The sequence below is a fragment of the Tauraco erythrolophus genome, chromosome 15 (genome assembly GCF_009769465.1).
Source record: "Tauraco erythrolophus isolate bTauEry1 chromosome 15, bTauEry1.pri, whole genome shotgun sequence".
Classification (NCBI taxonomy): domain Eukaryota; kingdom Metazoa; phylum Chordata; class Aves; order Musophagiformes; family Musophagidae; genus Tauraco; species Tauraco erythrolophus.
This window is the reverse complement of record NC_141479.1, coordinates 21,991,082-22,018,634: the sequence shown is the minus strand read 5'-3', so window position 1 is coordinate 22,018,634 and position 27,553 is coordinate 21,991,082. Positions and strand designations below refer to the sequence as shown.

The 27,553-nt window shown below is 64.4% G+C and overlaps 5 protein-coding genes across 7 annotated transcripts; 3 read left to right on the top strand and 2 right to left on the bottom strand.

Annotated features, from left to right (window-relative positions):
* Positions 1 to 2,985: 2,985 nt before the first annotated feature.
* On the top strand, positions 2,986 to 12,098 carry TERF2 (telomeric repeat binding factor 2). Of its 2 annotated transcripts, none has more exons than XM_086621054.1 (10): positions 2,986 to 3,157; positions 3,354 to 3,449; positions 4,243 to 4,373; positions 4,678 to 4,764; positions 5,373 to 5,519; positions 6,248 to 6,621; positions 7,136 to 7,522; positions 9,796 to 9,881; positions 10,572 to 10,624; positions 11,446 to 12,098. In XM_086621054.1, the coding sequence occupies exons 1-10, from the start codon at positions 2,986 to 2,988 to the stop codon at positions 11,602 to 11,604; spliced, it is 1,692 nt and encodes a 563-aa protein (XP_086477180.1). In that variant the 3' UTR covers positions 11,605 to 12,098. The 2 variants fall into 2 exon arrangements, with proteins under 2 accessions (XP_086477180.1, XP_086477181.1); XM_086621055.1 differs by having other exon boundaries at positions 3,130 to 3,157; positions 7,292 to 7,522.
* Positions 12,099 to 13,527: 1,429 nt separating this feature from the next.
* On the top strand, positions 13,528 to 15,735 carry TMED6 (transmembrane p24 trafficking protein 6). Its single transcript, XM_086621219.1, has 4 exons — positions 13,528 to 13,725; positions 14,862 to 14,985; positions 15,207 to 15,358; positions 15,511 to 15,735. The coding sequence occupies exons 1-4, from the start codon at positions 13,528 to 13,530 to the stop codon at positions 15,733 to 15,735; spliced, it is 699 nt and encodes a 232-aa protein (XP_086477345.1).
* A 611-nt stretch (positions 15,736 to 16,346) lies between these two features.
* Positions 16,347 to 17,905, bottom strand: NIP7 (nucleolar pre-rRNA processing protein NIP7). 2 transcript variants are annotated; one of them, XM_086621102.1, is made up of 5 exons: positions 17,850 to 17,905; positions 17,359 to 17,445; positions 17,129 to 17,267; positions 16,738 to 16,878; positions 16,347 to 16,649 (listed from the first exon to the last, which is right to left on the bottom strand). In XM_086621102.1, exons 1-5 carry the CDS (start codon positions 17,903 to 17,905, stop codon positions 16,530 to 16,532), a joined length of 543 nt encoding a protein of 180 aa, XP_086477228.1. In that variant the 3' UTR covers positions 16,347 to 16,529. The 2 variants fall into 2 exon arrangements, with proteins under 2 accessions (XP_086477228.1, XP_086477229.1); XM_086621103.1 differs by lacking the exon at positions 16,738 to 16,878.
* Positions 17,906 to 17,990: 85 nt separating this feature from the next.
* On the top strand, positions 17,991 to 22,689 carry COG8 (component of oligomeric golgi complex 8). The gene is given in 8 exon segments (XM_086621266.1): positions 17,991 to 18,310; positions 18,814 to 19,021; positions 19,098 to 19,744; positions 19,746 to 19,917; positions 20,855 to 21,023; positions 21,174 to 21,408; positions 21,720 to 22,351; positions 22,532 to 22,689. Coding segments are annotated over 8 exon segments (2,541 nt in total).
* Positions 22,690 to 23,849: 1,160 nt separating this feature from the next.
* Positions 23,850 to 27,224, bottom strand: VPS4A (vacuolar protein sorting 4 homolog A). Its single transcript, XM_086620701.1, has 11 exons — positions 27,171 to 27,224; positions 26,716 to 26,827; positions 26,459 to 26,606; positions 26,290 to 26,351; positions 25,884 to 26,003; positions 25,546 to 25,702; positions 25,048 to 25,196; positions 24,791 to 24,872; positions 24,475 to 24,694; positions 24,225 to 24,365; positions 23,850 to 23,974 (listed from the first exon to the last, which is right to left on the bottom strand). Exons 1-11 carry the CDS (start codon positions 27,189 to 27,191, stop codon positions 23,873 to 23,875), a joined length of 1,314 nt encoding a protein of 437 aa, XP_086476827.1. The 5' UTR covers positions 27,192 to 27,224; the 3' UTR covers positions 23,850 to 23,872.
* Between the last annotated feature and the right edge of the window lie 329 nt (positions 27,225 to 27,553).

Below are 27,553 nucleotides of genomic sequence, written 5' to 3'. Positions count from 1 at the left end.
AAGGCAGTGCTACAGTCACGCTGCTCCTGAAATCCTTGGCCTCTTCCTCTCAAGCTTTGTCACCGGCCTCCCAGCTTCCTCTCCAGCTATTTCAGAGCAATGCAGATGCTTCGTCTGTAAATGCAAATTCAGGTGTCTCTGTTTGGGCAAGTCCTTACGTTTAACCAGGTAGTTGTGTGTTGTTAAAGTCTCTCCAGTTGTTCTGAAACCTCTTCTGATGATCCGAGGGCTGGAGCAACTCTGCTATGGAGACAGGCTGAGAGAGTTGGGGCTGTTCAGCCTGGAGAAGAGAAGGCTCCGGGGAGACCTTCCAGCAGCCTTCCAGAACCTAAAGGGTCTACAGGAAAGCTGGAGAGGGACTTTGGACAAGGGTGTGTGGTGACAGGACAAAGGGCAATGGCTTTAAATTGGAAGACGGGAGATTTTGATGGGATCTGAGGAAGAAATTCTTCCCTCAGAGGGTGGTGAGGCACTGGAGCAGGTTGCCCAGAGAAGCTGTGGCTGCCCCATCCCTGGAAGTGTTCCAGGCCAGGGTGGATGGGGCTTTGAGCAACGTGGTGTAGTGGAGGATGTCCCTGCCCATGGCAGGGGGATTGGAACTGGATGATCTTTGAGGTCCCTTCCAGCGTGGCTGTCTAGGGCGGGTGCTGTTGTCTTCTCCGTGGTGCCGTGCTGCGCACACAGCCGGTGCTCTGCGGCAGCGAAGAGAAGGGGCTGCCTGGTGACCAGGTGCCCCGGGAATTTCCCTGTTTTCTTTTCCACTGTAACTCATACAGAAGGACGGACACGTGTGGATCTCGTGCCCTGGAATGTTTTCGTCCGTCCGTAATCACTTTGTCAAAACCAGGTCGTTAACACTGAAAAGCACGAGCGCGGCTGTAATCGGTGCCTTCCTGCTCAGTGTTTCTTTTGGCACGCCAAACGCCAAGCCTTTTCCTGAGAAAATTGATGATGGCACCATGCACGGATCCAGGGAAAGTGGGCAGTGAGGCCATTCCCATTCCGGGTCCCCTGCCTGCTTCCATAACCCCTGCTGCCTCATTCATTGCAGTGGATTCGGAGCATAACACATCAGCTCCATTCCGTGTTTGCTCTGGGAATCGCAGCCTCAGGCTCGCTCCCGGTGCCGGGTGCCGTAACACGTTAACCGGCCCAGGTGGCCATGCAGCCGTGTGCGAGGGAGGCCTGGATGGCGATGCCAAGGCTGCAGCCCCCTCACGTGCCCTCTCCGGGCTCCAGCGAGGAGATCAGCACCTTGTCAGTGGCCCCGCTGCAGCCATCACGGCTCGCTGACGTGTGCCAGCGTCACCACACTGCGGCTCCTTCGGCTCCTGCTGTGCCAACCATCCCAGAACGGCAGAGACCCCATTGGGCTTGTCTAACTGAAGCAGTGCCATCCGACAGGGTGGGAAGTGGCCTCCCGAGCAGCCCTCCTAGGAGTTCTAGGGACCACACCTTCACTGGGAGGTGCTGGTGGGCACGGGGAGGGGGCGATGGCAGCCCCGGGGGCGCAAGGGCAGGGGGCAGAGGCGGGAGGATGAAGAAGTGGGCCTGGTGAGCAACGGCTGCCGCTTTTCCTGAGCGGAGCCTGGCTCGGAGCAGGCCGGCAGGCCCGGATGGCTTTGCCCGGGGGTCTCGGAGAGGAAGCTGGCTTTGTTCCCGGTGGGAGAGGCCTCAGGGATGCTCTTTGAGCAGAAATGAAGGAAACAGCTCAAAATCCTGAAACTCTGGGCTGGCGGGACCTGCCGGAGCGCCTCGCTGGGTGTCCTGCGTGCAGACACTACTGAGGTGTCCAGCAAACGCGGAGTTCTCCGGTCGGGAGAGCAGCGGCCGGGTCTGAACGGCCGCACGGACAACGGATCTGGCGCGCGGTTCCCGTGGCCGGTCGGCCTCTCCGCACGAGGAGTGCCAGCCCTGCCACCTGCGTGTGCGCCTCATGACAGGAAAGGGCAAAACTGCGGTGCCCGCGGATATCTCGTGTGGAAAAGTGTTTGGATCAAAGCGCGTCACTCTCATCTTCTCCCAGATCTTCTCCCGCCGGATCTCCCTCGGCATCCTTCCGAATGCCGCTCGGGTGCCAGGGTGGCACCGCGGTCCGCCCGCGTGCGCCGGCACCCCTGGGAAATCCCGCTGCTCCCGGTGGCACAGCCGCCTTCCATCTCCTGCAGATTGTTTTTATCTCCCTTTGTTTGCCAATAAAAAACATCCCTCCCAGTTTGACTGGTTTCCGTTTGACACACGGATCTTTTTCACTGGTGTTTCCCTCTCCGGCCGGAGCGGAGGGAGGGCAGTGTCCCGGATAACCCAACGCCAGAGGAATTCCCATGTGCTTTCCCACCGCGGGTGCCACAGTCCCCGGGGCGGTGCCCGGTGCACGTGTCCCATTCCGGAAGGGTTCGGTTGTGCCGGAGCCTGGGCGCGCTGCCCCGGGTGGGGTGTCGGGGCTCCCTCTGCCCCGCTCCGGGGCGGCAGCCGGGGAGGCCGTGCAGGCACAGGATGCCGGTTCCGCTCCCGTTCCCGGTTCTGTCCCAAACCCGCGGGGACGGCTCATGCAGCCCGACTGTTGCGCCCGCCAGCTCCGAGCGTCCGTCCGCGCCGCGGGGACGGCGCCGGTGGGCAGACATCGCGCTCGAGGTGCAGCGCTGGGCGCAGGCGACCCGAAACGCCGTTTCCCTTCGGTTCCCGTTTTCCAGCTGGAATAACGAACGGTGCGTCGGGAAACACCGTTCGTGCTGGGAGAACGGAGCCTGCGGCGGGAGGACGGCGCCGTTCTCCCCGCGGCCCCTCCCGGCGGGCGGAGAACGGCCCCGGGACCCGGTGCGAGCGCACGTGCCGCACCGGGACGCGGCCGGTGCCGGTGCCGCCCCCGCCCGCCCGCCAGGGGGCGCCCGCCCGCCGCCGCGGGGCACGCCGGGAGCTGGCGGCGGGGCGGTGGCTCGGCCCGCTCGTCACTTCCGCCGGGGCCGGACGTCAGTTCCCGGCGAGATGGCGGGGAAGCGGGGCAGGGCGGTGCGGCGGGAGGGGATGGCGGCGCGGGGCGGCGTGCCCGAGGAGACGGTGAACAGCTGGGTGCTGCAGTTCTACTTCCACCAGGCCGCCGCGGCCTACCGCGCCGGGCGGAACCGCGACTTCCGCCAGCTGCGCGACGTCATGCAGGGTGCGCCGCGCGGGCCGGGCCGGGCCGGGCCGGGGGGGCGATGGCGGGCGGGCTGAGGGGGAGAGGGGCCGGGAGGGAGCGGGACCGGCACCGGCGGGGGTCGGGAGGGCAGCCGGGGCCGAGGGGAGGCGGGGGGCCGGGGGGAGGCGGGGGGCCGGGGGAGCGGTGCCGCTGTAACCTGCCCCTTATCCCGCAGCGCTGCTCGTGCGACCCCTGGAGAGGGAGCCCGTGGTGGCCCAGGCGCTGCGCATGATGCAGCTCCTGTCGCGGATCGAGGAAGGCGAGAACCTCGGTGGGTCCCCAGCCCCCCCAGCAAGGCCCTGCGGAAGCGTCAGGCTCGGCTGCAGCGCGCCCTGCTCTGGGCTCCTGCAGCTTCCAGGAGCTGTTTCTGCACAGAGCAGGGCCCGGGCCGCAGCTGTCAGGCTGGGGGAGCTTTCCCCTGGGGGCCAAGGGCCGGAGGTGGCGGCTGCCCGCCTCTGCGTTGTGCTGCCATAGCAAGTGAAAGGCTCCTTAGCCAGGAGCAGTGTGCTCGAGCCCGAGCTCCTGAGCTCTCCTGCTCTCTGAACGCACCCCTCATAGCTTCCAAAATCATAGAATCACAGACTGCTTTGGGTCGGAAGGGACCTCAAAGATATCCAGTTCCAACCCCCCTGCCATGGGCAGGGACACCCTCCACTACACCAGGTTGCCCAAAGCCTCATCCAACCTGGCCTGGAACACTGCCAGGGATGGGGCAGCCACAGCTTCTCTGGGCAACCTGTGCCAGTGCCTCACCACCCTCAGAGGGAAGAATTTCTTCCTTAGATCTCATCGAAATCTCCCCTCTTTCAGTTTAAAGCCATTGCCCTGTGTCCTATCAGTGCTCCCCCTGGGTCAATTGTTTGTGGTCGGGTGGTGATTGTGTCGCTTCCTGTGCCTCTGGTGGGGATCTCGCACAGGGTAGATGCTGGCAGTCAGCCTGCCACTCCCTCCCGTCTTTGTCACCAGTAGATGTAGAATTTGGTTACCCTGAGGAAATGGAGTAACTGGCTCTCTGTGGGGCACCACTGAGTGCCCCGCAAACCGGCAGCTGTGAATTGTTGCAGATTGCACCTTTGATAAAGAGGCAGAGCTCACCCCGCTGGAGTCGGCCATCGGTATCCTGGAGCTCATTGAGAAGGAATTCTCTGTGGCTGAGAAGACAATGGAAACTGTTCAGAAGATGGTGAAGGAAGCTGTAAGAGCCTTTTCTTTTTCAATAAATACTGTGCTCGCCTTTTGCCTGAGAAAGGTCGTGCGTAAATGCCAGTGGGAATTGCCCCGTGTGTGGAACGCTGTAGTTAGTACTGACTTGGCTGCAGACACACATCTGCAGTGGATGTATGTGCTGCTTCATCGGTTAACGTAGAATTTTTTCTCTGTGAGTTGGCACTAAGCTGTCACCCGTGTGCCATGTCTGATTATTATACTTGCTTTTCCGTCACCTAGAGAGTAGTGCATTCGATAGCAGCAGAGAAACTGGTGTTTGTTTTCTTTTGTAGGCCGTTATTGTCTGCATCAAAAACAGAGAGTTCGAAAAAGCTTCCAGAATTGTCAAGAGGCACATGGGGAAGGAGCCCAGAAGCCAGGTGAGAGCACCAGGATGAAAGGTGGCTGCTTGAGGACTCTGCGGTGTGGGGTGTGAGGCAGTGGGGATGTTTGGGGTGGTCTAGTACGTCCCGTGGGGTGTTGGCTGCAGAGGGGGAGCAGGCATAGCAGGTTTCCCTGAGAAGCGTGCCTCTGGGAGAAGCCTGAACAAGAAGAAAGGGAAAGGGTGCCGCAGTGGAAAGCATCCTCCTGGAACGATGGCCCCTCGGTGTTACGTTTCTACAGCACGTTGATCGTCACTTTGGCGCTCCCCGTTACTCATGTTCCCTCACGGGTCCTCCAGGCATCGACGTTCATCCTTCCCCTCGAGGAGGCTCAAGTGTGCGTGTAGAGTGCGAGTTCCTGAGAAGGGCTGGTTCTGAAGGCAGAAACGTTCCCGTTTCTGTAGGCAGGGTAGTGTCTGGGGCACTGGAAGCAAAATGAGTTGCTGAAACAAGGTGGCTCTCCTGTTCCTCTGGCCTTTCCCAGCCTTATGGCTGGGCCTGGAGAACGCCAAATGGGAAAGGCCCAGTCCTCACCCAGTGCCCAGGTCCTGCCGTTGTCATTTATACCCTTGTATCTGTTGAGAATATTCTTACCGCTCCTCTAGAAAAAGAAGAATGAGTTGCTGGCTGTCATCCGGGAGAAGAACTCCACTCATCCAGTGGTCAAAAACTTCTCTTACAAGAACTTCCAGCAGAGCGTGTTTCAGTTCCTGAAGACCTACGTGGACGACTCGGAGCCGCTGCTGGTCACAGTACGTGTCCGCCCTGCTTGCCCGGCACGGGGCAGCAAGGAAATGGCATGAGGTGCAGGGCTGGGGAGAACTTGCAGTCTTCCAGTACTTAAAGGTGGCCTACAGGAAAGCTGGAGAGGGGCTTTGGACAAGAGTGTGTAGTGACAGGACACGGGGCAATGGCTTTAAACTGAAAAAGGGGAGATTTACATTGGATATAAGAAAAAAAATTTTCACTCTGAGGGTGGTGAGGCACTGGCACAGGTTGCCCAGAGAAGCTGTGGCTGCCCCATCCCTGGAAGTGTTCCAGGCCAGGTTGGATGGGGCTTTGGGCAACGTGGTGTAGTGGAGGGTGTCCCTGCCCATGGCAGGGGGGTTGGAACTGGATGATCTTTGATGTCCCTTCCAACCCAAACCATTCCATGATTCTATGAACTGACACTTACTGCACCACGGGGCAGTGAAACACAGTAATTTGGCTTCTACGTGCCCTCTGTGCCAGTAATGAGTCAGGGTTTAGGCCCCTAATTAACAGCAGGATGAGTTCAAAACACTTGAGATTGAGTCCGTTCCTAAAGGAAAAGCTTTACCCAGTTGCACAAGTTTTTCAGACCGTGCAGACACGAGCTCTGCACGTGGTGCCGATTGACCTGCACGTAGCAGCTCACAACGCCTTTGGGAGGGGATGAAATGGGATGGTAGAAATGGGGAATCATCTTTGTCATGGTCCTGTGCTTTTTCTGTCCAAGATAATGAAAAAGACTTTGAATTCAGAATGTGCCGAAGAACCGAGGTGCTCGTCGGTGACTCCCGAGTCTGCAGATGTGCCCAAGGAGCAGGCAGCGGCTCTGGAGCCCTCGGGCAGGGCAGAGGAGCCAGCAGCAGCTCCAGGGCCTGCAGAGACAGCAGAAGGCCTGGAGGGAGCTCCTGACCCTGCAGGGAAGGCAGGTGCCGCTGCAGCAGCTCCTGAGCCTGTGGAAGGAGCTCCTGACCCAGCAGCAACTCCTGAGCATCTCACAGCAGCAATTAATGACGTGGAAGATGTTTTGGAGCCCATGGAAATATCTAAAGAACCAGCAGCAGCTCCAGAACTTCCAGGAGTGTCCTTCAGGGAGTCAGAAAGGTGGGCAGAGGACTCTGGCCCTGCGTTGTGGATGAAGCCTGGCAGCAGTTCGCTTCCAAGGGGTAGTTTGCTGTATCCAGGTGGCTCTTAGCTTCCCCACGTGCCAGCCTGGGCAGGTCTGCCCAGCCAGCCCAAAGGCTCTTGGTGTCAGACTTGTCTGGATCACAGTAAAAACGTTGGGTGGTTTTTTTCTGAAGAGACACAGCACTCTTGTGAACCAGGAAGGGCGGGCAGTGGCTGCTCTGGTGGAGCAGCACTTGTATCCCATCCCTGTGGTTCAGGCTTTGGTAGAAAATAGCGGGGCATCCAGTGGAGCATGGGCACGTGCTCCCCACACCTGCTGCCCTGGCACTCCGCACTGCTCGGAAGGGTGGGGAGTGCCCCCTGGAATAGATGTTGTTTGCACCCGGGGTCGGTTGTGGAGGGTCGCGCCGCAGGGAAGAGCCCGGTTTCGGTGAGGCGGAGCCACCGCGGCGGTGCCTTTCCAACCTGCTCGGTTCTCTTTGTTTTGTAGGCAGCCCCCTGGAACGGTAACTGCGTGTGGGATTTCTGTTCTGAGAGAAGCCTTCAAGATCCTGTCGGACTCCCAGGATTCCGATGCACTCTTCACCAAACTGGACGAAACAGACTTTTCTTTCCCCAAGCAACTGTCTCCTTCTGTATCCCACAGAACCAAGAGACGGAAGGACGCGGAGAACCAAGACTCTGAGATCTCAGACCCTCCTGAAATACCCCATAAGGGCAAACGCTTGCTGACCATAAGCAAACTGGTCATGGAGCAAGACAGCCAGTACAGCGAGGCGAGCGAGAGCCCAGACTCTTCCCAGGAGCCAGTTGTATCTTCTGCTTCCAGACCTGTTCAGAAATTGCATGACCAGCCTGTGTCTACCAAGAGTGCCAAGTACGAAGCCCGTCTCTTGTGGTATTGTCTAACCTGCACCCAGCCTTTTGACTTGCAGCCGCCCTCGGGAGCACGAACGACAAAACCCGGTCTCTTGAGCTCGCAATGCGCGCGCGTTGGCCGCCCTCCTCTGCTCACCTGTGTGGGACTGGGCAGGGAAACGCTCCGTTGTCCTCACACCGCACCGTTTGGCTAACGGGGAGGAGAACAGTGGTGGGCTCCCACTGGCAGCCAGTCAGAGGTGCTGCAGGGGGTCATGGTGGGTGATGCCAGCGCGCACATCGCAGGAACGTGTGTTTCTCTGTGCGCCGGTTAGTGATGCCGCAGCTGGAGGGAGTTTGTAGGTGCCTCTTGCGGAACAGGTTGGACTTTCTTTGTCCACCTCTGCAGAAATACCACCCCGAGCTCGCAGAAGTGCTTTCTTGCCCAAAACCTGGTTGTAGCTTTCTGATTCCTGAATAGGAGTCCTCACCTTGCAGCTGAGGTGGCTGCACTGGAGGAGGTAGAGGTGTGTTAGGGCTTTTTCCGTTTTATAAGGGTTTCCCACAGGAAACAGTGAAGTAGTCTGACCAGCAGGAGTCTGGAATGAACGCTCCTGTGAGACCCTAAGCCAGAGTGTCGTGAGTATCTCCTGCAGGCCGTAACGGGTGTAACAGAGCTTCCTGTTTAAACGTCCAGGTTGCTCTTTTGCTTAGTGGTGTTGCACAGCAGCCAGCAGTACGGATGTTTTGGATCCCCAGTGAAACTGGGAGGGCTGAGGAGAGCTCCATGTCTCTGCAGAGACAACTAGAACACAATTTCCCGCAGTTCCTGCCTTAAGGACGTTTAGGGACATGAAGGTTGGTTTTTGAAGTGCGGGCAGTGAAGGTGTCAGTGCTCCGTGTCGCTTGGCCATTCGGAGGTGGATTGTCTTTCCGTGGAGCAGAGGAGAGTGGCTGCAAGTGGAGACGTGCCGTGGTGCAGCTGGCACCCGTGCAGGCGGTGGTGAAACCCCTCAGATGCCTGGCTGGTGTGTCTTGTGCAGGACTAAGTTCATTGTTGGAGGTGATGCTGAGAAGGGATTCTACACTCACTCCACACCCCACCCTGTGTTGTCCACTTCCTTGAGCCACCTGGGAGTTTCACTTAATAAATTTCCTACTTTTCCAAGCGCGTGGTGCTTGATCGCTTCCACTTTTTCCCAGCAGTACGTTGCAGCTGACGTTGCTGTCCCTAGGATACGCCTGGAGTTTATTTTGAGGGTGCTGGGGAATGTTGTGGAGATAAGATGATGTTTTGTGATCTCCGCCAGAGCAGAGTGCTGTGGCTGACTGGCCTGGGAAGGGGCTGGGCCCAATCCCTGGGGGGCGATGCCTTCCCACCCTGGGCCGGGAGCCTAAAGCCAGGGTTGGTGCTGGGTCGGGAGGGAGCCCGGAGCGGGGCTGCTGCCACTGGCTTGAGCGGTTCTCCAGTTTCAGCCCTGCCACTGTGCACGTGGGTTTCCCGTTCGCTGGGCAGTGGTTTATCGTCTGTGCTGCTCGCGCGGATGTCTTGTCGTGAAGCCGTGCGGTGGGAGCGGTGGTGCTAACGGCACCTGTCTGGGAATCTGATCCTGTGCATCCGGAGATGGACACTCAGCAGTGTGACCTCGAGTAAGAGCAGAGAACAGTTGTTCTCCTGTAATCGTGAACGGCCTCAGTTGCAGTGGATGTGACAGCCAGGGCTGAACCTTTTGAAGTTGGTTGTTTTTTTTTTTGAACAGACTTAATTTCATCTCACAAGTCTGTGCTTGAGGATGGGAAGCAGGTGACAGCATCGAGGCATTGGGTCTCGCAGTCCATAGCTCGGTTGGCCTCAGCGGTGTTAGTGGTGGAACAGTAGGAACTAAATCCTTCTTGGGAAGACTCGAGGCTTCTGGCCCGAGCAGCTGCCAAGTCTGTGCCGTGCACCAAGGCCTGGGAAGTCCAGCTGAGTGTGTGTTTGCTGTAGGTGCGTAATGGCGTGGTTAGTACCCAGTCACTTGTTTTTGCAAATGCTGGCTACAAAATACAACACTCCACTCATGTCAGAGCGTATACGGCACGCCGTGCCTTCGGATAGGGGCTCCTAAGGATTCACCCCCTTTGGAGTGGAGCCGAGGAGGTCAGGGTGTTTATCTGTTGCTTTGTGGGTGCGTTTCTCTGCGCTGCACGCTGGTCACAACTTGCCTGCCGTGCTCCAGGAGGCCCTGCGCCTTCTCCCCCTAAAACGCGCTCGCTAGCCAGTAGCCAAGGTAAATGCTTGCCTGCTTGCAGGTCCTTCCAGAGAAGGTGGAACAGTTCGTACGGGAAAGAAGAAAAAGACAGCTGGAGTGAGGAGGATGAACTCTTCTCGGATGCGGGTAAGAACAGAGCCCCTGGTGCCGGCGTTAGCCGATGGTAGTCCGGGCTGCGGGGCTCAGCCGTGGGTGTCGCGCTGCCTTCTGCGTCCCCGACCTTCGAAACCAGGAATCCCGAAGGCCCAGGCAGATGGGTGACTGTCCAGCTCTGAGGTGTTTGCTCTTTGTACCCCTGACCTGGAATGCCAACGACTCCCGTTTGAGTTTTGAGCTAATCAGGCTTAGCTTACAGGATGTAAGTATTGGAAATGCAGCTCTTTTCCCTGTTCCCACTTCAGAGCTGTGGAATAAAGGCTAAGTGACTTTTTCAGCCAGTCCAGTTTTCCAGTCCAGTTCCCTCTGCAGCTAGATACGTAGCTTAGCCAGTGAAAAGGTCTGGACAATGGATGTCTAATTCCAGCCTCAACATGCAGTGTAGCTGCATCCTGGGTGATGCCCCTGTTCGTGATGTGTTGGCTGGTTTGAAACAAAGCGGATCTTACTGGGAAGCTGTTGCGTAAAGCAACTGGGGCTTGAAACTGAAAGGCTGTGCCTGTTATAGCTGCAGAAAGGGAGAGGGACAGGACTTTGGTTTCATGGCCTGTCGCGGGGTGTTCTGGTCGTGGGCTGGCTGTGTGGTTCGGCCCAGGGCAGCCTCCCGAGGTCTGCACCTCCAGCCACGGTGAAACGTCATCCTCCTGCCTTGTTTTTCAGCATCGTTGGAGACAAACAGCCACAATTCCACCGTCTTCGGTTCCAAGAAACAGGTAATGTGGAGCCCTTAAGTCTTTCAGTAGCGTTAGCTTGGGAGGTGGTGCTTCCCAAGGCTGGTGCCCACAGCACCCCGGCTCGATCCGCGTTGTGCCAGCCCTGGCGCTCACAGAGCTGGCTGCAGTTTCTCTGCTGAAACAGCCCAGTTTGGGAGCTGGCTGCAGCCTGCGCCTCCCGTGTGCGCATGACGTGCCGTTTCCTCGGTGCGTGTGGCTCAGAGACGGTTTGCCGAGTTCCCCACGCGCTGGAGAGGTCCCACGTCATGTCGGGGTGAGGGACGGCGCAGCTGGTGCCTGGGAAGAGGTCCCGAGTTGGTGCTGGGAGGAACTCTCTCACCCCTGTAGGATGGCAGCTGCTGGCTCGCTTGGTTCCCAGTAGCTGCTTGCTGCAATTATTTTGCCTCCAGTACAAAAATTCAGGGGACCCACATAGCTGAACCTGCGGATTGTCTTTCTTGACGCTCTCCCCATAGCTGCTGGGCAGGGCCGAGGCAGTGAGTACTCTGAGCCTCGCTGTTGCATCCAGAGGTAATTCCTCTTTTACGTGATCAGTGTTTGGGAAGCGGAATTGCTCCTGAGCTCACGCTGGAGCTGAGCACTTCTCGTAACTCTTACAAATAAGAGCACAGCTACAGCGAGGTGATTGCTGAGTGGTGTGTGTGCTGTTGACAGGACAGCTCTGCCCTTCCTCCGTGCTCCTAGCACAGGTGGTAAGGGAAGCTGGTGTGCCAGGAGGGAGCTGGTGCGTGGTTCTCTGCCAAGGGCACCTCCTCCCTGAGGCTGTGCTCATGGAACACTGCTTCCCTGCTCTTTCCTAGAAATGGACAATACAGGAGAGCGAGTGGATCAAAGAGGGCGTGAAGAAGTTTGGAGAAGGGAGATGGAAGGCCATTTGCCAGAAATACCCCTTCCAGAACCGCACGGCAGTGATGATCAAGGATCGCTGGCGGACCATGAAGAAGCTGGGAATCCTCTGAAGCTGGGAGCCACGGGACCTTCAGTGCAAAAGCCTGATTTTTTTTCTTTGGAAAGCTGGACTGGAGCTCTTGTCACGGGGAGGCTGCTGCGCTCGTCCCTGCTGCGTGTTGGGCCGGCGCAGCGAGCCCCGCTGGCTCGTGGTGCCTGCGACTGCTGCAGCAGACGGAAACTGTCTGCCCGGAGCCGCGGAGCCCCGTGTGTCGAGTTGGAGCTGCAAGGTTTGGGTCTGCTGCAGCTGGCAGAGCTGCGTGGCCTGACAGCACCGCTCGCCAGCAGCCTGGGTTGGCACTTCCTTTTCCACTGACAGCTGCAGCCATTGTGGGATCCCAACCTGACGGGCTGCTGGAACGGTGGTTTTGTGTGCTGGGATGCTGTCGAACGGCAGCTTGATCCTGTCCGTGGCTATTTTTATGTGTTTTAATTCTTGGAACTGTAAATCCCTTGTTTCTTGTTTGCGTTTGGTCCCTCGTGGGAGAGAGGCTCAGAGCTTCTGAGAAGAGATGTGGCAAGATGATCTACTTTGAAGTTTGTTTGTTTTTTTTTCCTCTCCCCTCCACATTTCTTTCTGCTTTGTAAATAGCTAGTCTGCGAGTGGGAATGTCTCCCTCCCAGCTTTGAAGCTTTAAAAACGTTTTTTGTTTCAGTAATAAAATACTGGTTGTTCCTATGTTAAAAGTTCCAGTGTTTACTGGTTTTGGTGATGTCTTGCTGGCACTCCTCCTTCCTGGTACCGTCCTCCTCCTGCCTGCAGTCCCTGCAAGCGTGTGAGCTCGGAGGGCACTGCATGTTTCCTGCCTGCGGGTGCCAAAGCTGGAGTCTGTGTCCGAATGGTCTTCTGAAAAATAAAGTTCCGTGCTTGTTGGATAGCAGGAGTTGTCCAAGCGTGAACTCGTACTTCATGGGTGGACAGGCAGCAGTTTGGGATGCTCCCTGCCGCGCTGGGGAATGACCACCCTGGGACTGGGGGCTCCTCGGCTGCCCCCTGAGCCCGCTGGCACTGGGGGTGTTGTGTGGGCAGCGGTCGGGGCGGAACGGTGCTGCCCTGATGGGGTGAGGTGTTGTGGGCACAAAGCAGAAGCTTCGGGACAAATTCCTGTTGAAAGCGAAGGGCAGGGGAGGTACGGAGGAGCCTCTCCTGGCTGCGTTCCGGCAGAGCCGGGGCTGGGCACAAGTCTGTTGGAAACACCTGCTTGCCCGCTGCCCTTGGCAGCAGCTGCTGGACTGAGCTTCCTGCGTCGCCTGCCCACGGCTGTGCCTTTCCCTCCCCTGCGGCCTGTCGAGCTCTATCCCTGGCATCGGAGCAGCCCTGGGCAGGCAGGGGCAGAGGGGCTTGATGTGAGCCGCATGCTGGACCAGTCATTGCCCATGCGACGCCGTGCCCGGCTGTGATGCCCAGTTGGAAGGAGCCCGTTCTCCCCTCCGGCTGCACGGGGAGCGTGGTGCAGCCCGGCAAGGGGCTGGTGTGCCGGGGAGCCGCTGTGGGGCGCGATGCGGGCCCTGGTCAGCCGCCTGCGTAGGGCTCTGCGTGTTTCTTGGGGTAAAACGCTCTTCCTGCTGCATGGGCTTGTTCCCGAGGCACGGACCAGCAGAGCGGAGCACCGGCCGGCGACGGGAGCGGCACTGGCACAGCCCGGCTCCCTGCAGCCGGAGGTGCTGCCGGTGGCCGCGGTGGTGCTTCGCACCGGCCTCGGCCTCTGCAGAAGGGCTCGGCTGGGCAAACTCCAACGTGGGCGCAACGCGCCGGACCAGCTCCTGCTCTACACCGAGATCACCTTGAGTAGCGGAGCCTGTGCCGCGCTCCTCCCGCCACCAGCCCGGTGCTGCCGAGTGCCGCTGCCAAGCGTTAATGATTACCCCGCGCCTCGGGTCCCCGCTCCTGCCCTGCCCCGGCAGGAGGGAGCACCAGAGGTTTGGGAAGCAGGATGCTGCCGCTGGCGCTCCTGGCACTGCTGCTGGGCCACGCCGGCTGCCCCGAGACCGAGCCCCCGAGCGAGTCCAGCCAGGAGCCCCTCTTCCGTGGGGCGGACCGCTACGACTTCGCCATCATCGTCCCCGCCGGTGCCATGGAGTGCTTCTGGCAGTTCGCGCACCAGAGCGGCAACTTCTTCTTCAGCTACGAGGTGAGCGCTGCGGGACGCGTCCCGGGAAGCCGTCAGCGCAGCGCAGCTGCCGATGGGGTCTGGGAATGGCTGTGCTGGATCTGTCCTGCGTGGCAGCGCTGCAGCCAGTGCTGGCTGCCTCCTCCAAGGGTGCAGCGGGTCCTGCGGTGGGCAGTCCTCCGTCACCTTGCTCCTGCGACCAGGCTGATGGGCAGAAGAAGACCCTGTGGGATGGAGACCATGTGCCAGCTGAATTCCAGACCTGCTGCCCTCGGAGTGGAGGTGGTTTGCCTTGCGAGGGCAAGAGACAGGGAAGGGTTACAGTCACTTAGATGCTTCATTCCAGGGATCAGGCTTTCCTAGGCACCATCAATCATCTCATTTATTTTTTCAAATACCTGTTTTAAAACCACAAAGTGGTGCCGAGAGCTCCAGACACGGCGCCCGAGCACCCGGAGCTCGCTCGCAGAGAGCTGTGGGGTGTCCTGGTGCTGCGGGGAGCTCTGCCCTTTGCTGGGCTGGCTGGAGGCTGTTGCGCAGCCCTTGGCTCTGCCCTGAGCCGCAGCTGGAAGGGGCACCGAAGGTCTCAGGCACAGCCCTATCTGCTTGTCCCCACGTTCTGGCCCCTTCCCACAGGGGAAACAGCAGCCCTTTTATCTCCTGTTTACACTGGGCTGGTTGAAGGAGAGCCGGGGCACGGCTGTGCCTGGCGCTGGGAGCTTCCCCCCGGCTCTGCGCTCGGCAGAGCAGAACCTCGGCGACACGGCACAGCCCGGGGACTCCCCACAGCTCCATCTCCCACCACTCCGGCAGCACCAGCAGCATCTGCTCCAGGCAGCTGGGAGCTGGGGTGGGCGCACGCGGTGGGAGACGCGGGGTCTGTGCGAGCGCCTGCAGCGCCACGAGCGGGTGTTGGGAACCACGAGGTTCCTTACCTGGGGCTGTGGGGTTTTTATTTTGCGTGTAGCTGGCAGCTCACTGGAGGCTGTTCCTGCCCTCAGCTCCTGGTAGCGAAGGGGGCAGCTCCCCACAGACCCCAACCAGCCCCTGGCAGAGGCAGGTCCCTGCTCTGCGTGCGAGGGCTCCTGTGGGCTCCCATCGTTTCCTGGGTGCAGCGTCAGTCCCACGAACGCCCCTCGGGTGTTTCCTCCTCCCAGGTCCAGAGGGCCACAGGGATCGCCAACAGGAACATACTGGCCACAGCGAGGGACCCCAACGGCTTCCAGCTTGGCGTTTCCCAGCACGTGCGAGGACAGATCAACTTCCTCACCAAGGAGACAGGTTCCCGCTGCCCCGGTCCCTGCCTGGCCCACCTGCCAGCCGCAGGCGGGCAGAGGCAGCGGCTCCGAGCCCACCCCGACGGCCAGTGCTTCCCAGAGCACTGGTCGGAATGATCGCGCCTCCCTCCCTAACGGGGAGGACGAGGGTCGAGCGCTGGGGACGGGTCTGCCTCGCAGAGGCTCTTCTACTCAGGGAATGACAATCCCCGTTTCTCTCCACAGGTTTCTACCAGCTGTGCCTGGACAACCAGCACAGCCACTTTGGCTTCATGCAGGTCTATCTCAACTTCGGTGTCTACTACGAAGGCCTCAACACGGAAAACGAGCAGCTGGAAGAGAGGAAAAAGCTGAACGACACTCTGGAAGCAATCAGGGTGAGAGTCAGGGTGCCCACAGGGTGCCCCAAGGCAGCGAGGACAAGGAACTGAGAAGGGCATTTGCTCATGGCTGAGCCCAGCGGGCAGCTGCTGGAGCGGCTCTGCCAGCCCCAGGCTCTGCCGCTGCCCAGCGCCCGCCTCTCCCACAGCTCAGCATCCGGAAGCTGCAGATCAAAATCTTACACATGTGGCGCTTCTACAACTTCGCCCGGATGCGGAAAGGATCCGACTTCTTCCTCCAGGAGTCCAACTACAACTACGTCAACTGGTGGTCGATGGCGCAGAGCTGCGTCATCGTCCTCTCCGGCATCCTGCAGCTCCACTTCCTGAAGCGCCTCTTCCAGGCACAAACCCACGGCAGGCAGCAGTGCTAGCGGCGGGCACAACCGCGGCGGCACCGCCCGGGCAGCGCCTGCTGACCACGCTGCCCTTCCGCAACGCGAGAGGGAAGGCTGGATCCTGCTTGGAGGAGGAGGAGGGAGACTCCCCCCGACTCCTGCCTCCGGCTCTAGCCCTGCCTGGGCTGGAATCGCCCCAGCAGAAGCAAAGCGCGACGCGATGGCCCGAGCTGCGTGCGCTGGGTCGGTTTGTTACATCCCTGCCCATCGGCAGCGTCTCCATGTGCCTTTTCTACCAGGCACCCAATAAAACGACCCCTGGCACACGCTCTGGGAGCGACTGTCCGTCCTCTGCAAGGCCGGGAAAAGCGAGTCCTGCCTTGCAGGCAGCTGCCCGCCCCGTCCCTCCCTCCCTGAAGCTCAGCTGCCAGCCTCTGGCGGCGCACCCGCGGGCCGCGAGCCTCCCCCAGCCTCGTCTGCCAAACCGAACGCGGCGCTTCATCCCTCCGGAGTCGCACCCCGCTGTGTCGCGCGGCCCCAGGCAGGCAGAGACCGCGGCGGGGCTGAGGGCTGACCCCTCCGAGGCTCCCCACTAGACAACAGGCACTCCAGGAGAAGGAACAGGCTTTATGGGATGACAGGGGCAAACCTGGCGTGGGGGGAGCCCCTCCTCACGTTGGCAGCAGCCCCCCCCAGGGGTGCAGGGCCACGTGCTGGCAGTTCCCAGTGCCCCCGTCCTGCTCAGGGTGGGCTCCTGGTGGTTCCGTGCGCCGCTGCTGCACCAATGGTGCAGGACAAGGTCCGTTCTGCCCAGGGATGCTTGAGCTCCCTTAGGTCAGTGTGTCCTCGCTCCGCACGTACTCTCCGACGTCAGCCTGGTGGAACACCACGATGGCCATGGGATCCACCTTCCGGCACTCCTGGGTGGACTTGGCAGCCACCCCAAAGCCCTGGGGGAGACGAAGGGGAGGTGAGTTTCCCCCACGTCGTACCCACACCCCAGCCCTGGAACACGCGGGGGCCACACCGGCCGCTCACCAGCGGGACGTCGGCCATGGAGTACACCACCACACCCTGGTACTGGGCCGTGTTCTCCGTGATGCGGCCCAGGCCGGACTTCAGGACGTGGTTGCCGTAGAGGAAGGACTGCTCCGAGCCAGGCTTCACCCACACCTTGTGCTGCAAGAGGGGCCCAGAGCAGTGAGGGGCGGAGGGGGCCCGAGGAGGGGCGGGGGGGACCCAAGGTGGGACTAGGGGGGGACCCGAGGCGGGGTGGGGGGACACAAGGTGGGGTGGCGGGACACGAGGTGGGGTGGGGGGGTCCGAGGCAGGGCTGGGGGTCACCCGAGGTGGGACAAGGGAGCCTGAGGCGGGACTTGTGGGGGTCCAGGGAGGGGCTGGAGGGTCCAGCTGGGGGTCCGTGTCCCACCTTGGCGTAGGGTGCGAGGAAGTCGAGGGCCGTGACGCTGAGCCGGAACTTCTGCGTCTTGGTGAACTTCCCGAAGCAGGTGCCCGGTGCCACCAGGCTGCCCCGCGGGACGCTCGCCGCCGCCTTCAGCAGCTTCTCGCTGCGGGGAGCGGGGGGCAGAGCTGGAGCGGCCCCGGGCCGGCGGCCGCGCTCCCCCCGGGCCCCCCGCCGCTGCCCCCCGCCCCGCTCACCTCAGGTAGTAGACGCGGTCGCGGTGCAGGCGGAAGCAGTAGGCGCCATCGGGCCGCTCCACCAGCAGCTGGATGTTCTCACCGATGCTGCGGGGATGGGCACCGTGAACCCGGCCCGGCACCGGCCCGGTCCGCATCCGCTCGCACCCCCGTGCCCGCTCCCCGGCCCGGGCCCGGTCCGCTCGCACCCCCGTGCCTGCTCCCCCCGCTCCCCGGCCCCGGTCCTCTCCCGCCCGCTCCCTCCACTCCCCGGTCCCGGTGCGCATCCGTTACCACCCCCGCTCCGCTCCCCCGCTCCCTGGTCCCGCTCCCCATCCGCTCTCCCCCCCGCGTGCCGCTCTCCCGGTCCCGGTCCGCCCCCCCACTCCCCGGCCCGGTCCCAGCCCGCTCCCACCCCCGTGCCCGCTCCCCCCGGTCCCCGCCCGCTCCCCCCGCCCCGTGCCGCTCCCCGGCCCGGTCCCGGTCCGCTCCCCCGCCGCCCGGCCGCTCACTATCGCGCCAGCTTCTCGAACACCACCCGCGTCTCCGCCTCCGTCAGCGGCCGCATCGCCCCGCGCCGCACACGCGGAGCCGCGCCGGAACCGGAAGCGGCGGGGCCGGATGTGCGCGGCGGCCCCCCCGGGAGCGGCGCGATGGCGGCGGCGGCGGAGGAGGCCCGGCTGCTGGCCTGGCTGCGCGGCCCGGCGGCGGCGGGGCCCGGCGGCCCCGAGCTCTCCGCCTACGTGGCCGAGCTGGCGGCGCTGGGGCTGGCGGAGCTGGGCCGGGAGCCGGCGCGGCTGGCGGCGGAGCGGGCGCGGGTGGGCGCGGAGACGCGCCGCTTGGCCTTCGAGCACTACCGGGCCTTCATCCGCTCCGCTGAGTGCACCGGCCGCGCCGGCCGCGGCTTCGGCGGCATCGAGAGCCGCCTCGGCAGCCTGCTGGGCCGCCTGCCCGCCTTCCAGGACGCCTGCCGGTGCGCGGCCGGGGACCGGGGCGGCGGGGGCGCCGGGCGGGCCCTGCGGAGGGCTCGGATGGGACCGGGGTGGGGAAGGGCGGGGTGGCGGTGGGGGAGGGCAGAAGGGACTGGGGACGGGGTGGCGCTGGGAGGGGGTCTGCGGGTGCAGAAGCAGCCCTGGGCGCGGGGGAGGCCGGTGAAGTGGGGCGGGAGGGGTCCCGGTGCCGGTGAGGTGGGGCGAGGAGGGTCCTGGTGCCGGTGAGGTGGGGCGAGGAGGGTCCTGGTGCCGATGAGGTGGGGCGAGGAGGGTCCCGGTGCCGATGAGGTGGGGCGAGGAGCGTCCCGGTGCCGGTGAGGTGGAGCAAGAGGGGTCCCGGTGCCGGGCATGGTAAGAATCAGGACCAGCAGGGGCTGGGAGGGAGCCCCGAGCAGCACTGGGGAGAGGCCGGTGCGAGTCGGGGGTCCCAGGGTCCACCCGTTGTGGGGGGCACCCCGGTGCTGATCCCATCCTGATCCCGCAGGAACTTCATGCGCGACGCCGAGGAGATCGCCTGCAGCCGGCGCATGAACAGCCTGACGCTGAACCGGCACACGGAGATCCTGGAGATCCTGGAGATCCCGCAGCTCATGGACACCTGCGTGCGCAACGGTTACTACGAGGAGGCGCTGGAGCTCGCTGCCTACGTGCGCCGGCTGGAGAGGAAGCACAGCGGCATCCCCGTGATCCAGGTGTGCCCCGCGGCCGCCCCCGGGCCCCCCGCGGCCACCCCGCGCCCCCGCGGCTGAGGCCTCTCTCCTGCGCCAGGGCATCGTGGCCGAGGTGCGCCAGTCCTCCCAGCTGATGCTGAACCAGCTCATCCAGCAGCTCCGCACCAGCATCCAGCTGCCGGCCTGCCTGCGGGTCATTGGCTACCTGCGCCGCATGGACGTCTTCACGGAGGCCGAGCTGCGCATCAAGTTCCTGCAGGCGCGGGACGCCTGGCTGCGCTCCATCCAGGCCTCCATCCCCGACGACGACCCCTACTTCCACATCACCAAGACCGTCGAGGCCTGCCGCGTCCACCTCTTCGACGTCGTCACCCAGTACCGCGCCATCTTCTCCGACGAGGAGCCGCTCCTGCCCGCCGAGGGGCAGCCCCCCAATGAGGGGGCCATCTTCCACGGCTGGGTGCTGCAGAAGGTCTCCGAGTTCCTGCGGACGCTGGAGCGCGACCTCCAGCGTGGGGTGGGCGGCCGCCTGGACTCGCTGCTGGGGCAGTGCATGTACTTCGGCCTCTCCTTCAGCAGGGTGGGCGCTGATTTCCGTGGGCAGCTGGCCCCCCTCTTCCAGCGCGTGGCCGCTGACGCCTTCAGGAAGGCGGTGGAGGAGGCGGTGGAGAAGTTTCGGGAGGAGATGAATTCCTACACGCTCATCTCCACCCCGGCCGTGCTGGGGGGCAGCGCGGGGGGTGCCGGTGCCGGCGGCGCAGCCGGGGACGCTGCAGCCGCCCATGGTGCTGCTGGACTTCCCACCCCTCGCCTGCTTCCTCAACGGGCTCCTCGTCGCCTTCAATGACCTGCGGCTCTGCTGCCCCGTCGCCCTGGCCCAGGACGTGACCACCTGCCTGGGGGACGCGCTCGGGGAGGTGAGGTGCCGGGGGACGGAGCAGTGCCTTGTGCTGGGAGAGCATGGGGGTGGGCTCACCCTGTCCCAGCGTTCACGGGATGGAATCGTGGAGTCGTTGAGGCCGGCAAAGACCTTTGTGACCATCTGGTCCAACCATTAACCTGACACTGCCCAGTCCACCACCAACCCCTGTCCCTCAGCACCACATCTACCTGTTGTTTAAATACCCCCAGGGATGGCGACTGAGCCGCTTCCCTGGGCAGCCCCTTCCAATGCCTGACAACCCTTCTGGTGAGGAAATTTTTCCTCATATCCAATTTAAACCTCCCCTGGTGCAACTTGAGGCCGTTTCCTCTTGTCCTGACGCTTGTTGCTTGGGAGAAGAGACAGTTCCCACCTCGCCACAACCTCCTCTCAGGTAGTTCTGCAGAGCGAGAAGGTCTCCCCTCAGCCTCCTTCTCTCCAGGCTGATCACCCCGGTTCCCTCAGCCGCTCCTCATACGACTCATGCTCCAGACCCTTCACCAGCCTCGCTGCCCTTCTCTGGACACGCTCCAGCTCCTCCATGTCTCTGTCGTCGTGACGGGCCCAAAACTGAACACAGGATTCGATGTGTGGCCCCACCAGTGCCGAGCACAGGGGACGATCGCTGCCCCAGTCCTGCTGGCCACACTATTGCTGATGCGAGCCAGGATGCTCTTGGCCACCTGGGCACGCTGCTGGCTCATATTCAGCCGGCTGTTGACCAGCACCCCCAGGTCCTTTTTCCACCAGGCAACTTTCCAGCTGCTCTTCCCCAAGCGTGTGGCGTTGCACGGGGTTGTTGTGACCCCAGTGCAGGACCCGACGCTGAGCCTTGTGGAACTTCTTAACAAACAGCCCAGCTCCGTGGGGTTGTCTGCGGGGAGAATCACCGACTCTCCGGGGAACTAAAACGACTCCGCTTTTCCCTCCAGGTGACCAAAACCATCCTGGCCTTTCACCGTGCTGAAGAGGCGGCTTTCAGCGGACGGGAGCAGGAGCTCTTTACTCAGTTCTGCACCGCCTTCTTGGAAGACCTGCTGCCCTACCTCAACCGCTGCCTCCAGGTCCTCTTTCCCCCAGCACAGATCGCGCAGGCGCTGGGTAAGACCCCGGGGGTTGTGTGTTGAGGGGGGAGGGAGTCATGGCTCCTCCCCCCAAGACATACTGGGCCCTGTCCCGCTGTTGGCATCTCTGTGGGGGTTCCCCATTGCCCACAGGCCCCCACCCAAGCCCCCTCTCCCTGTCTGGCAGGTGTCCCCCCCACCCAGCTGCAGCGCTTCGGCCGCCTGGGCCGCATCGATGTCGATGCCCTCAGGGAGCCGCTGGCTTTTCTCCTGCCGGTGCCAGGCGAGGAGGAACCAGCCCAAGACAACACCCCACAGCTGGAGGGGGAAGGGGAGACTGTGTTTGGGGACCCCCTGCCTGCGCAGGGGCGGGAGAGCCCTGCCGGGGGGGCTCTGCTGCCAGATGTCCCGGTGGCCGGAGAGTAGCGGGGCTGTGGCTGCGCCGGGCTGTGTCACCCTGCGACCCCCGGCCCTTGGGAGGGAAGTGGCCCCTGTGCCCTGGACCCTGCCTGCTGCCCCCCTACCTGCCTCTCTGCCTGCACCCTTGCCCCTCTGCCCACCCCTCTGCCTGCCTGCCGCTCTGCCTGCCCCCTGCCCGCCCCCCTGCCCACCACCCTGCACCCTGCCTTGCCCCCTGCCCGCCTACCTGCCCCTCTGCCCGCCCCTCTGCCTGCCTGCCGCCCTGCCCACCACCCCGCACCCCCGCCTTGCCCCCTGCCCTCATGACCCCCAGCCCGCCAGGGGGCGCCCTCTCGTCCCGCCGTGCCCCGCGCGGCCGCCTCGCAGCCCCCCGTAGCTGCGCGCGCGCGGGCGGGCCGACATGGCGGCGGCGCTGGCCGCGGGGCGGCGGCTGGCGGGGCCGGGCCCGGGCCGGGCCCCCGGGTCCCCGCGGGTGCGGGGACGCGGCGGGCTGGGGGCAGCGGGAACGCTCGTACTGGCGGGCGCTGCGGCGGCGGGTGCTGGGCCCTCCCTCGCCGCCCTTCGCCGCCCCGTGCCAGGTGGGCGCCCCGGTGCTGCGCGCCGCCGCCGCCGCCGTGGCCCCGGAGCGGCTGGGCGGCCCCGAGCTGCGGCGGCTGGCGGCGGCGCTGGCCGACGGGCTGCGGCGCCGGCCGTGCCTGGGGCTGAGCGCCCCGCAGCTCGGCGTGCCGCTGCGCGTCTTCGCCGCCGAGCTGAGCCCCGAGCGCTGCCACCGGTACCCGCCGGCGCTGCGCCGCGCCCACCGCATCGAGCCCTTCCCGCTCCGCCTCTTCGTCAACCCGGCGCTCCGCGTCCTCGACGGCAGCCTGGTCACCGCGCCCGAGGGCTGCGCCAGCCTCCAGGGCTTCTCCGCCTATGTGCCGCGCCACTGGGCCGTCCACGTCTCCGGTACGGACCCCGCCTGTCCCCGCCGCGGAGGGGCGACCGGCCCTGCCCGCTCCCCCGGGGGGGGTTGTGCGCTTCCCAGCCCCGGGTGGTACACCGCAACCCTCCCCCTTCCTCCCCCGTTACCACCGGGTCGCTGCCCCTGGTGCCAGTCCCCCCAGCCCACCGCTCTCCCGGCAGCAGGTGTGGACGAGCACGGGCAGCCGGTGAGCTGGGAGGCCGTGGGCTGGGCCGCCCGCATCCTGCAGCACGAGATGGACCACCTGGATGGCATCCTCTACATCGACCGCATGGACTCCCGCACCTTCACCAACGTCAGCTGGATGGAGCTCCTGGACTGACACCCGCCGCCGCGGCGGGCAGGTGCTCGGCCATCGCCCGCCACGCTGCGGGCTGGCGGTGGGGCTCCACGGGCACGGTGCAGCGCTGGTGCCCGGCTTTACCCTGGCGAAAGAAGCAGCGCGGCCCTGGGGGGCTCCCACTCAGCTTTATTGCAGCCAATACACGCGGTGAGGACTCAGTGCGGTTCCTGCCCCTTCCTGCCACCCTTCCCTGCCACCCCCGGGCCTGCACAGCCCCTGCCCAGCGCCTTCCGGGGCCAGCGGCGGGGGGCACAGACCCACGAGTCTGGCTCTGGCACCTGAAATTGTTCTGTGGGCCTAGGAACAAGTGCTGCTGCCAGGGGGGATGTTGGGCGGGGGGATTCCCCTCTCCTGGGGTTTATTTGGGACCCAGCGGTGCTGCGTGGGCTGCGGCAGGTGCTGGGCAAGGTGCCACGGTGGAGGGCAGCAGCCAGGGCCCTCAGTTGGGCACCATGGGAGGCACCAGGATGGGGCTGAGGAGGGGGCAGCAGCGCTAAGCCCGGACTGCGCAGGGCAACGCAGACTGCTGGCTGCCGCAGCCAGGCTGGAGGGCACTGGCTGGCAGGAGCCTGCCAGGCTCGTCTCAGTGCTGGGGGCAGCTCGGAGTACCACATGCTCATGGGCGGGACAGCCCTGAGCAGCCCCACACCCCCCTGCTGTGGGCACGGAGCTCTCCAGGAGGGCTGGAGCGTGGGGAGTCCCACACCCCACCTCGGGACAGGGCCTCCTGCCTCGAAGTGGGGGCTGTGGTGCTGGGGGGCACCGGGCAGGGCCCCCCGGTGCGGTCAGAGCCGTGGGCAGGGGCTGGGCACCGGCTGAAGCTTTTGGATTGTTTTTATTTTCATATAAACAAGACAGAAGAACCCAAAGCAGCATTAATTTAAAAAATAAAAAAAAAAAAGAGCAGGAGGAAGAGTGGGGTGCAGTCAGGGGGAGCACCTGGCCACCCAGGCCATGCTTGGCTGGCCCCCCCCTCCCCTCCCCACCCCGCTAGTGTCAGCCCCCCCGGCCTGTGCCCCCCGCGCCCCCCTGGGTGCTGCAGTGCAATGGGGTGAGTGATGAGCAGAAGACAAACCTGTTTGGCACGGCTGGGGCGGCAGTGGCAGCGGCACGGCCGACATGACCGCCCCAGCCCTACGCTTGCCCCCCCACCACCACCCCCTTAACCTTCCTGGCCAAAGTCCTCCGTGAATTTCTTCACCTTCAGCAGATCGTCGGCGTTCACGGTGGGGCGGGTGGTGGCCAGCGAGCGCAGCATGTCCGACTGCAACACAGGGATCGGGGGGCAGCTGAGACTGGGCACAGCGGGTGGCGAGCCGCCCAGAGGAGCCCAGGTCCTGCCCTAGTGCCCAGCCCTGCCCTGGGGGCACAGGGACACCCCCAGGAGCCACAGCCCTGCCCTTGGCTTGGAAACAGGAGCCAGGGAACCGGCGGGGCCAGGGCAGCAGCGTTGCTGTGCCTCCACCCCGCAGGACGGGTGCCCGGCCCCATGCCACCGCCACAGCCACGCTCACCATGCAGACGATGGGCTCCATCAGCTTGTCGCTGGGCACCTCCATCCAGGTCATCTCGGTAGCGCCCGGGTCGCCGGGCGAACACGGAGTCAGGAGGTCGTCCACGAAGGTGCCAGGGGTGGTGCGGGAGGGGCCACGGACCTGTGGCAGAGCCGGGCGGCATGGGTGGAACGGGTGCCACGGCACCAACACCAGCTGTGGGGGCCCCTCAGGGATGACCCCCCCAATCTGGAAGCGGCCCCCCCCTCACCTTCTTGAAGTGCGTGGCCGACTGCACCTTGCGCACAGGCTGCATCAGGGCGTCCCGCACGATGATGCTGATGTCGGCGCCCGAGTAGCCTTCCGTCTTGCGGGCCAGCTCCTGGATGTTGGCCTCGGTCAGGCAGTGCGGGGTGTTGCCCAGGTGCAGCTTGAACATCTGGGCACGGGCCGCCTCCTCGGGCAGAGGGATGTAGATCCGCTTCTCGAACCTGCATGTGGCACCACCGGGCAGGGAGGTGAGCCCCAGGCTGCCAGAGCACGGCGCCATGGCTCCGGGAGCACAGGGGTGGTTGTGTCCCACTCACCTCCTCCTGATGGCCGAGTCCAGCACCCAGGGGATGTTGGTAGCACCCAGCACCAGGATCCCATCGCTGCTGTTGCCCACACCTGCCCAGAGACACGGCCGGCGGACAGCTCAGAGCAATCCCGGGGAATGGTGGGACGCAGGCATCCAGCAGCTTCTCCCACACCTGCCCGCCCCCACCCTGCTCCCCCCGCCGCCTCCCCAGGCTCCCCCTCCCCACACCGGGCCGGCTCGTCCCACCGCGGACGCCGCACGCACCCTGCATCTGCACCAGGAACTCTGTCTTGATGCGCCGGGCCGCCTCGCTCTCGTTCTCGTTGCGGGAGCCGCACAGCGAGTCCACCTCGTCGATGAAGATGATGGAAGGCTTGTGCTGCCGCGCCAGCTCAAAGAGGTTCTTCACCAGCCTGGCAACAAAGCAGGGGACAGGGCTCCCGCTCAGGGACCCTCCAGAGCGCCAACGGCACCCAGGGCTCACGAGGAGCCCCACACACGGCCGGCTCCTCCTGCCCCTGCCCGCCCCAGGAGCCCTGCGCTGGCACTGAGGCAGAGAGCACCATGCCAGAGGGGCCATCCCCAGGCTGCGGAGCCTCCTGAGAGCCCATGCTCTCCCTTAGGACCCGTTACCCATGTTAACGGGGTTCACCAGTCCTGGTGGCTCCTCTACCCCAGCCAGAGCTCTGGCACTGCCAGCCCAGCTGGCGGGAACATCGGGAGCCAACCTGCAGCAGCCACACGTCCCCGCTGCCAGCTTACTTCTCGCTCTCTCCCAGCCACTTTGACATCAGGTCAGAGGACGACACGGAGAAGAAGGTGGAGTTGTTGGCCTCGGTGGCCACGGCCTTGGCCAAGTAGGACTTGCCGGTGCCAGGGGGCCCAAAGAGCAGGATCCCTCGCCAAGGCGTGCGCTTCCCTGTGACAGAGGCCAGCGTCACGGCTCCCTCGCCCTTGCGCACGCCGGGTGGGCACAGGCCCACAGGGACACGCGTTCCCGCTGCTCGGGGTCACCTCCCTGCGCACGCTCACCTCACCTGCCACCCCGCAGCACCTCCTCCATGGGTGAGCAGCAGCCACGACGGTGCTGTGACACTCACCAGTAAATAAGTGCGGGAACTTGATGGGCAGGATCACGGCTTCCTTCAGGGCTTCCTTGGCTCCCTCTAGGCCAGCCACGTCACTCCACCGCACGTTGGGCTTCTCCATCATGATGGCACCTGCGAGGGGGTGGCTCATGAGGCCCTGTGGAGACGGGCACCGTGCTCCTGACGTCTGCCGAGAGCCACGAGAGCCGGAGCCCCCACCCTCCCTACACCTCTGTCCCACCAAACCCACCCCCTCATGCCAGCTCCACTGCCCCTCAGCACAGAGCGTGGTCTGGGGGCTCCCCTGGGCCCCAGTCCCACCGCCTGTCCCCCTCCCTGCAGCCACCCCTCACGACAGCCGTCCGGGCATCCCCCAGCCAGCCCAGCTATGCCCGCCATGCCCACCGCAGCCCCTCACCCATCAGCTGCTCCTGCAGCTTCTTCTTCTCGGGGTTCTCGCCTTCGCTGTCACTGTCGCTCCTGCGGAGAGGGGACACGGGTCAGGAGTGGGGCCAGCCCCAAGGTGGCAGCAGGGTCCTGCCAGCTCTGCCGCCGGGCAGGGGGGCTCCCCTCGCAGCCCCACGCACCCCTTGGTGTCATTCTGGGCCTCCTTGACGGGCTTCTTGCCCTGCCGGTCCCTGCTGCGCAGGTACTCCTTCAGCTTCTCCGCCCGGTCCAGGTACTGCACGCACTTGGCCCGGATGCTCTCCTTCGCCTTGTCGCTGTGCGCCTCATCTGCAGGGACACCGCCGGCATCGCCCGTGGCCCCGTGTCGCAGCCGCCGGCGCCGCAGCCCCCCCGGACCCCCACCCCCCCCCCCCCCCCACCCCCGGCCCCGTCTCACATTTGATGGCGTGCAGGAAGTACTCCACGGCGTGCTGGTAGAGCCGCAGCGCCTCCTCGTAGTTCTTGGCCTTGTCCTCCTCGGTGGCTTTGGTGACCAGGTCGATGGCTTTCTGGCGGGGGGAGCGCGGCGGTGAGCGGCACACCGGCGCCCGGGCAGGACGGGGCCCTCCCCCACCCCCGGGGGGCCGGGCCGGGCCCACTCGCGGCGGGTTCCGGCGGGACGGGGCCCTCCTTCCTCCCCACCGCCCCGGCCGGGCGCGGGGCAGGGGGAGGCCGCCTCGGCGGGGCCCGGCACCGGGCAGAGCGAGGCCTTCCCCGATCGGCACCGGCGGCGGGCGAGGCCTCCCGGGCGCGGCCTCGCAGCGGGGCGGGCGGAGGCGCCGCCAGGGCCCGGGCCGGGGCAGGCGGGGGGCCGGGGCCCGGCTGCGGCAGCCCCCGCGCCGCCCGCCCTACCTGCAGGGTGGACGTTGTCATCTCATCGCCCGGTGTCGCCGCTCCTGGCGCGGCCCGGCCCGGCGGCGGCGGCGGCGGGGCCCGCGGGACCGCCCGCGACTGCGGCTGTGCGCGCCGGCGCGGGGCGGGGCCTCGCCGGGACACGCCCCCCCCGCCGGGGGGGCCCCGGGCTCCGGGCGGGGGTCCCGGGCCGGCAGCAGCCCCCGGAGCAGCGCAGCCCCGCTCCTGCTCGGTGCCCCCATGGCCCCGCTGCCCGCGGGGGCGCCGGACGGCACCGGGACCGGCGCTGCCCCCCAGGCGACACCGCTGCCCAGCGCCCTGTCCCGGCCGTGCTCCCGGCTCCAGCCCCCCGAACACGTGCGGGTATCTGTGCCCACGGATGA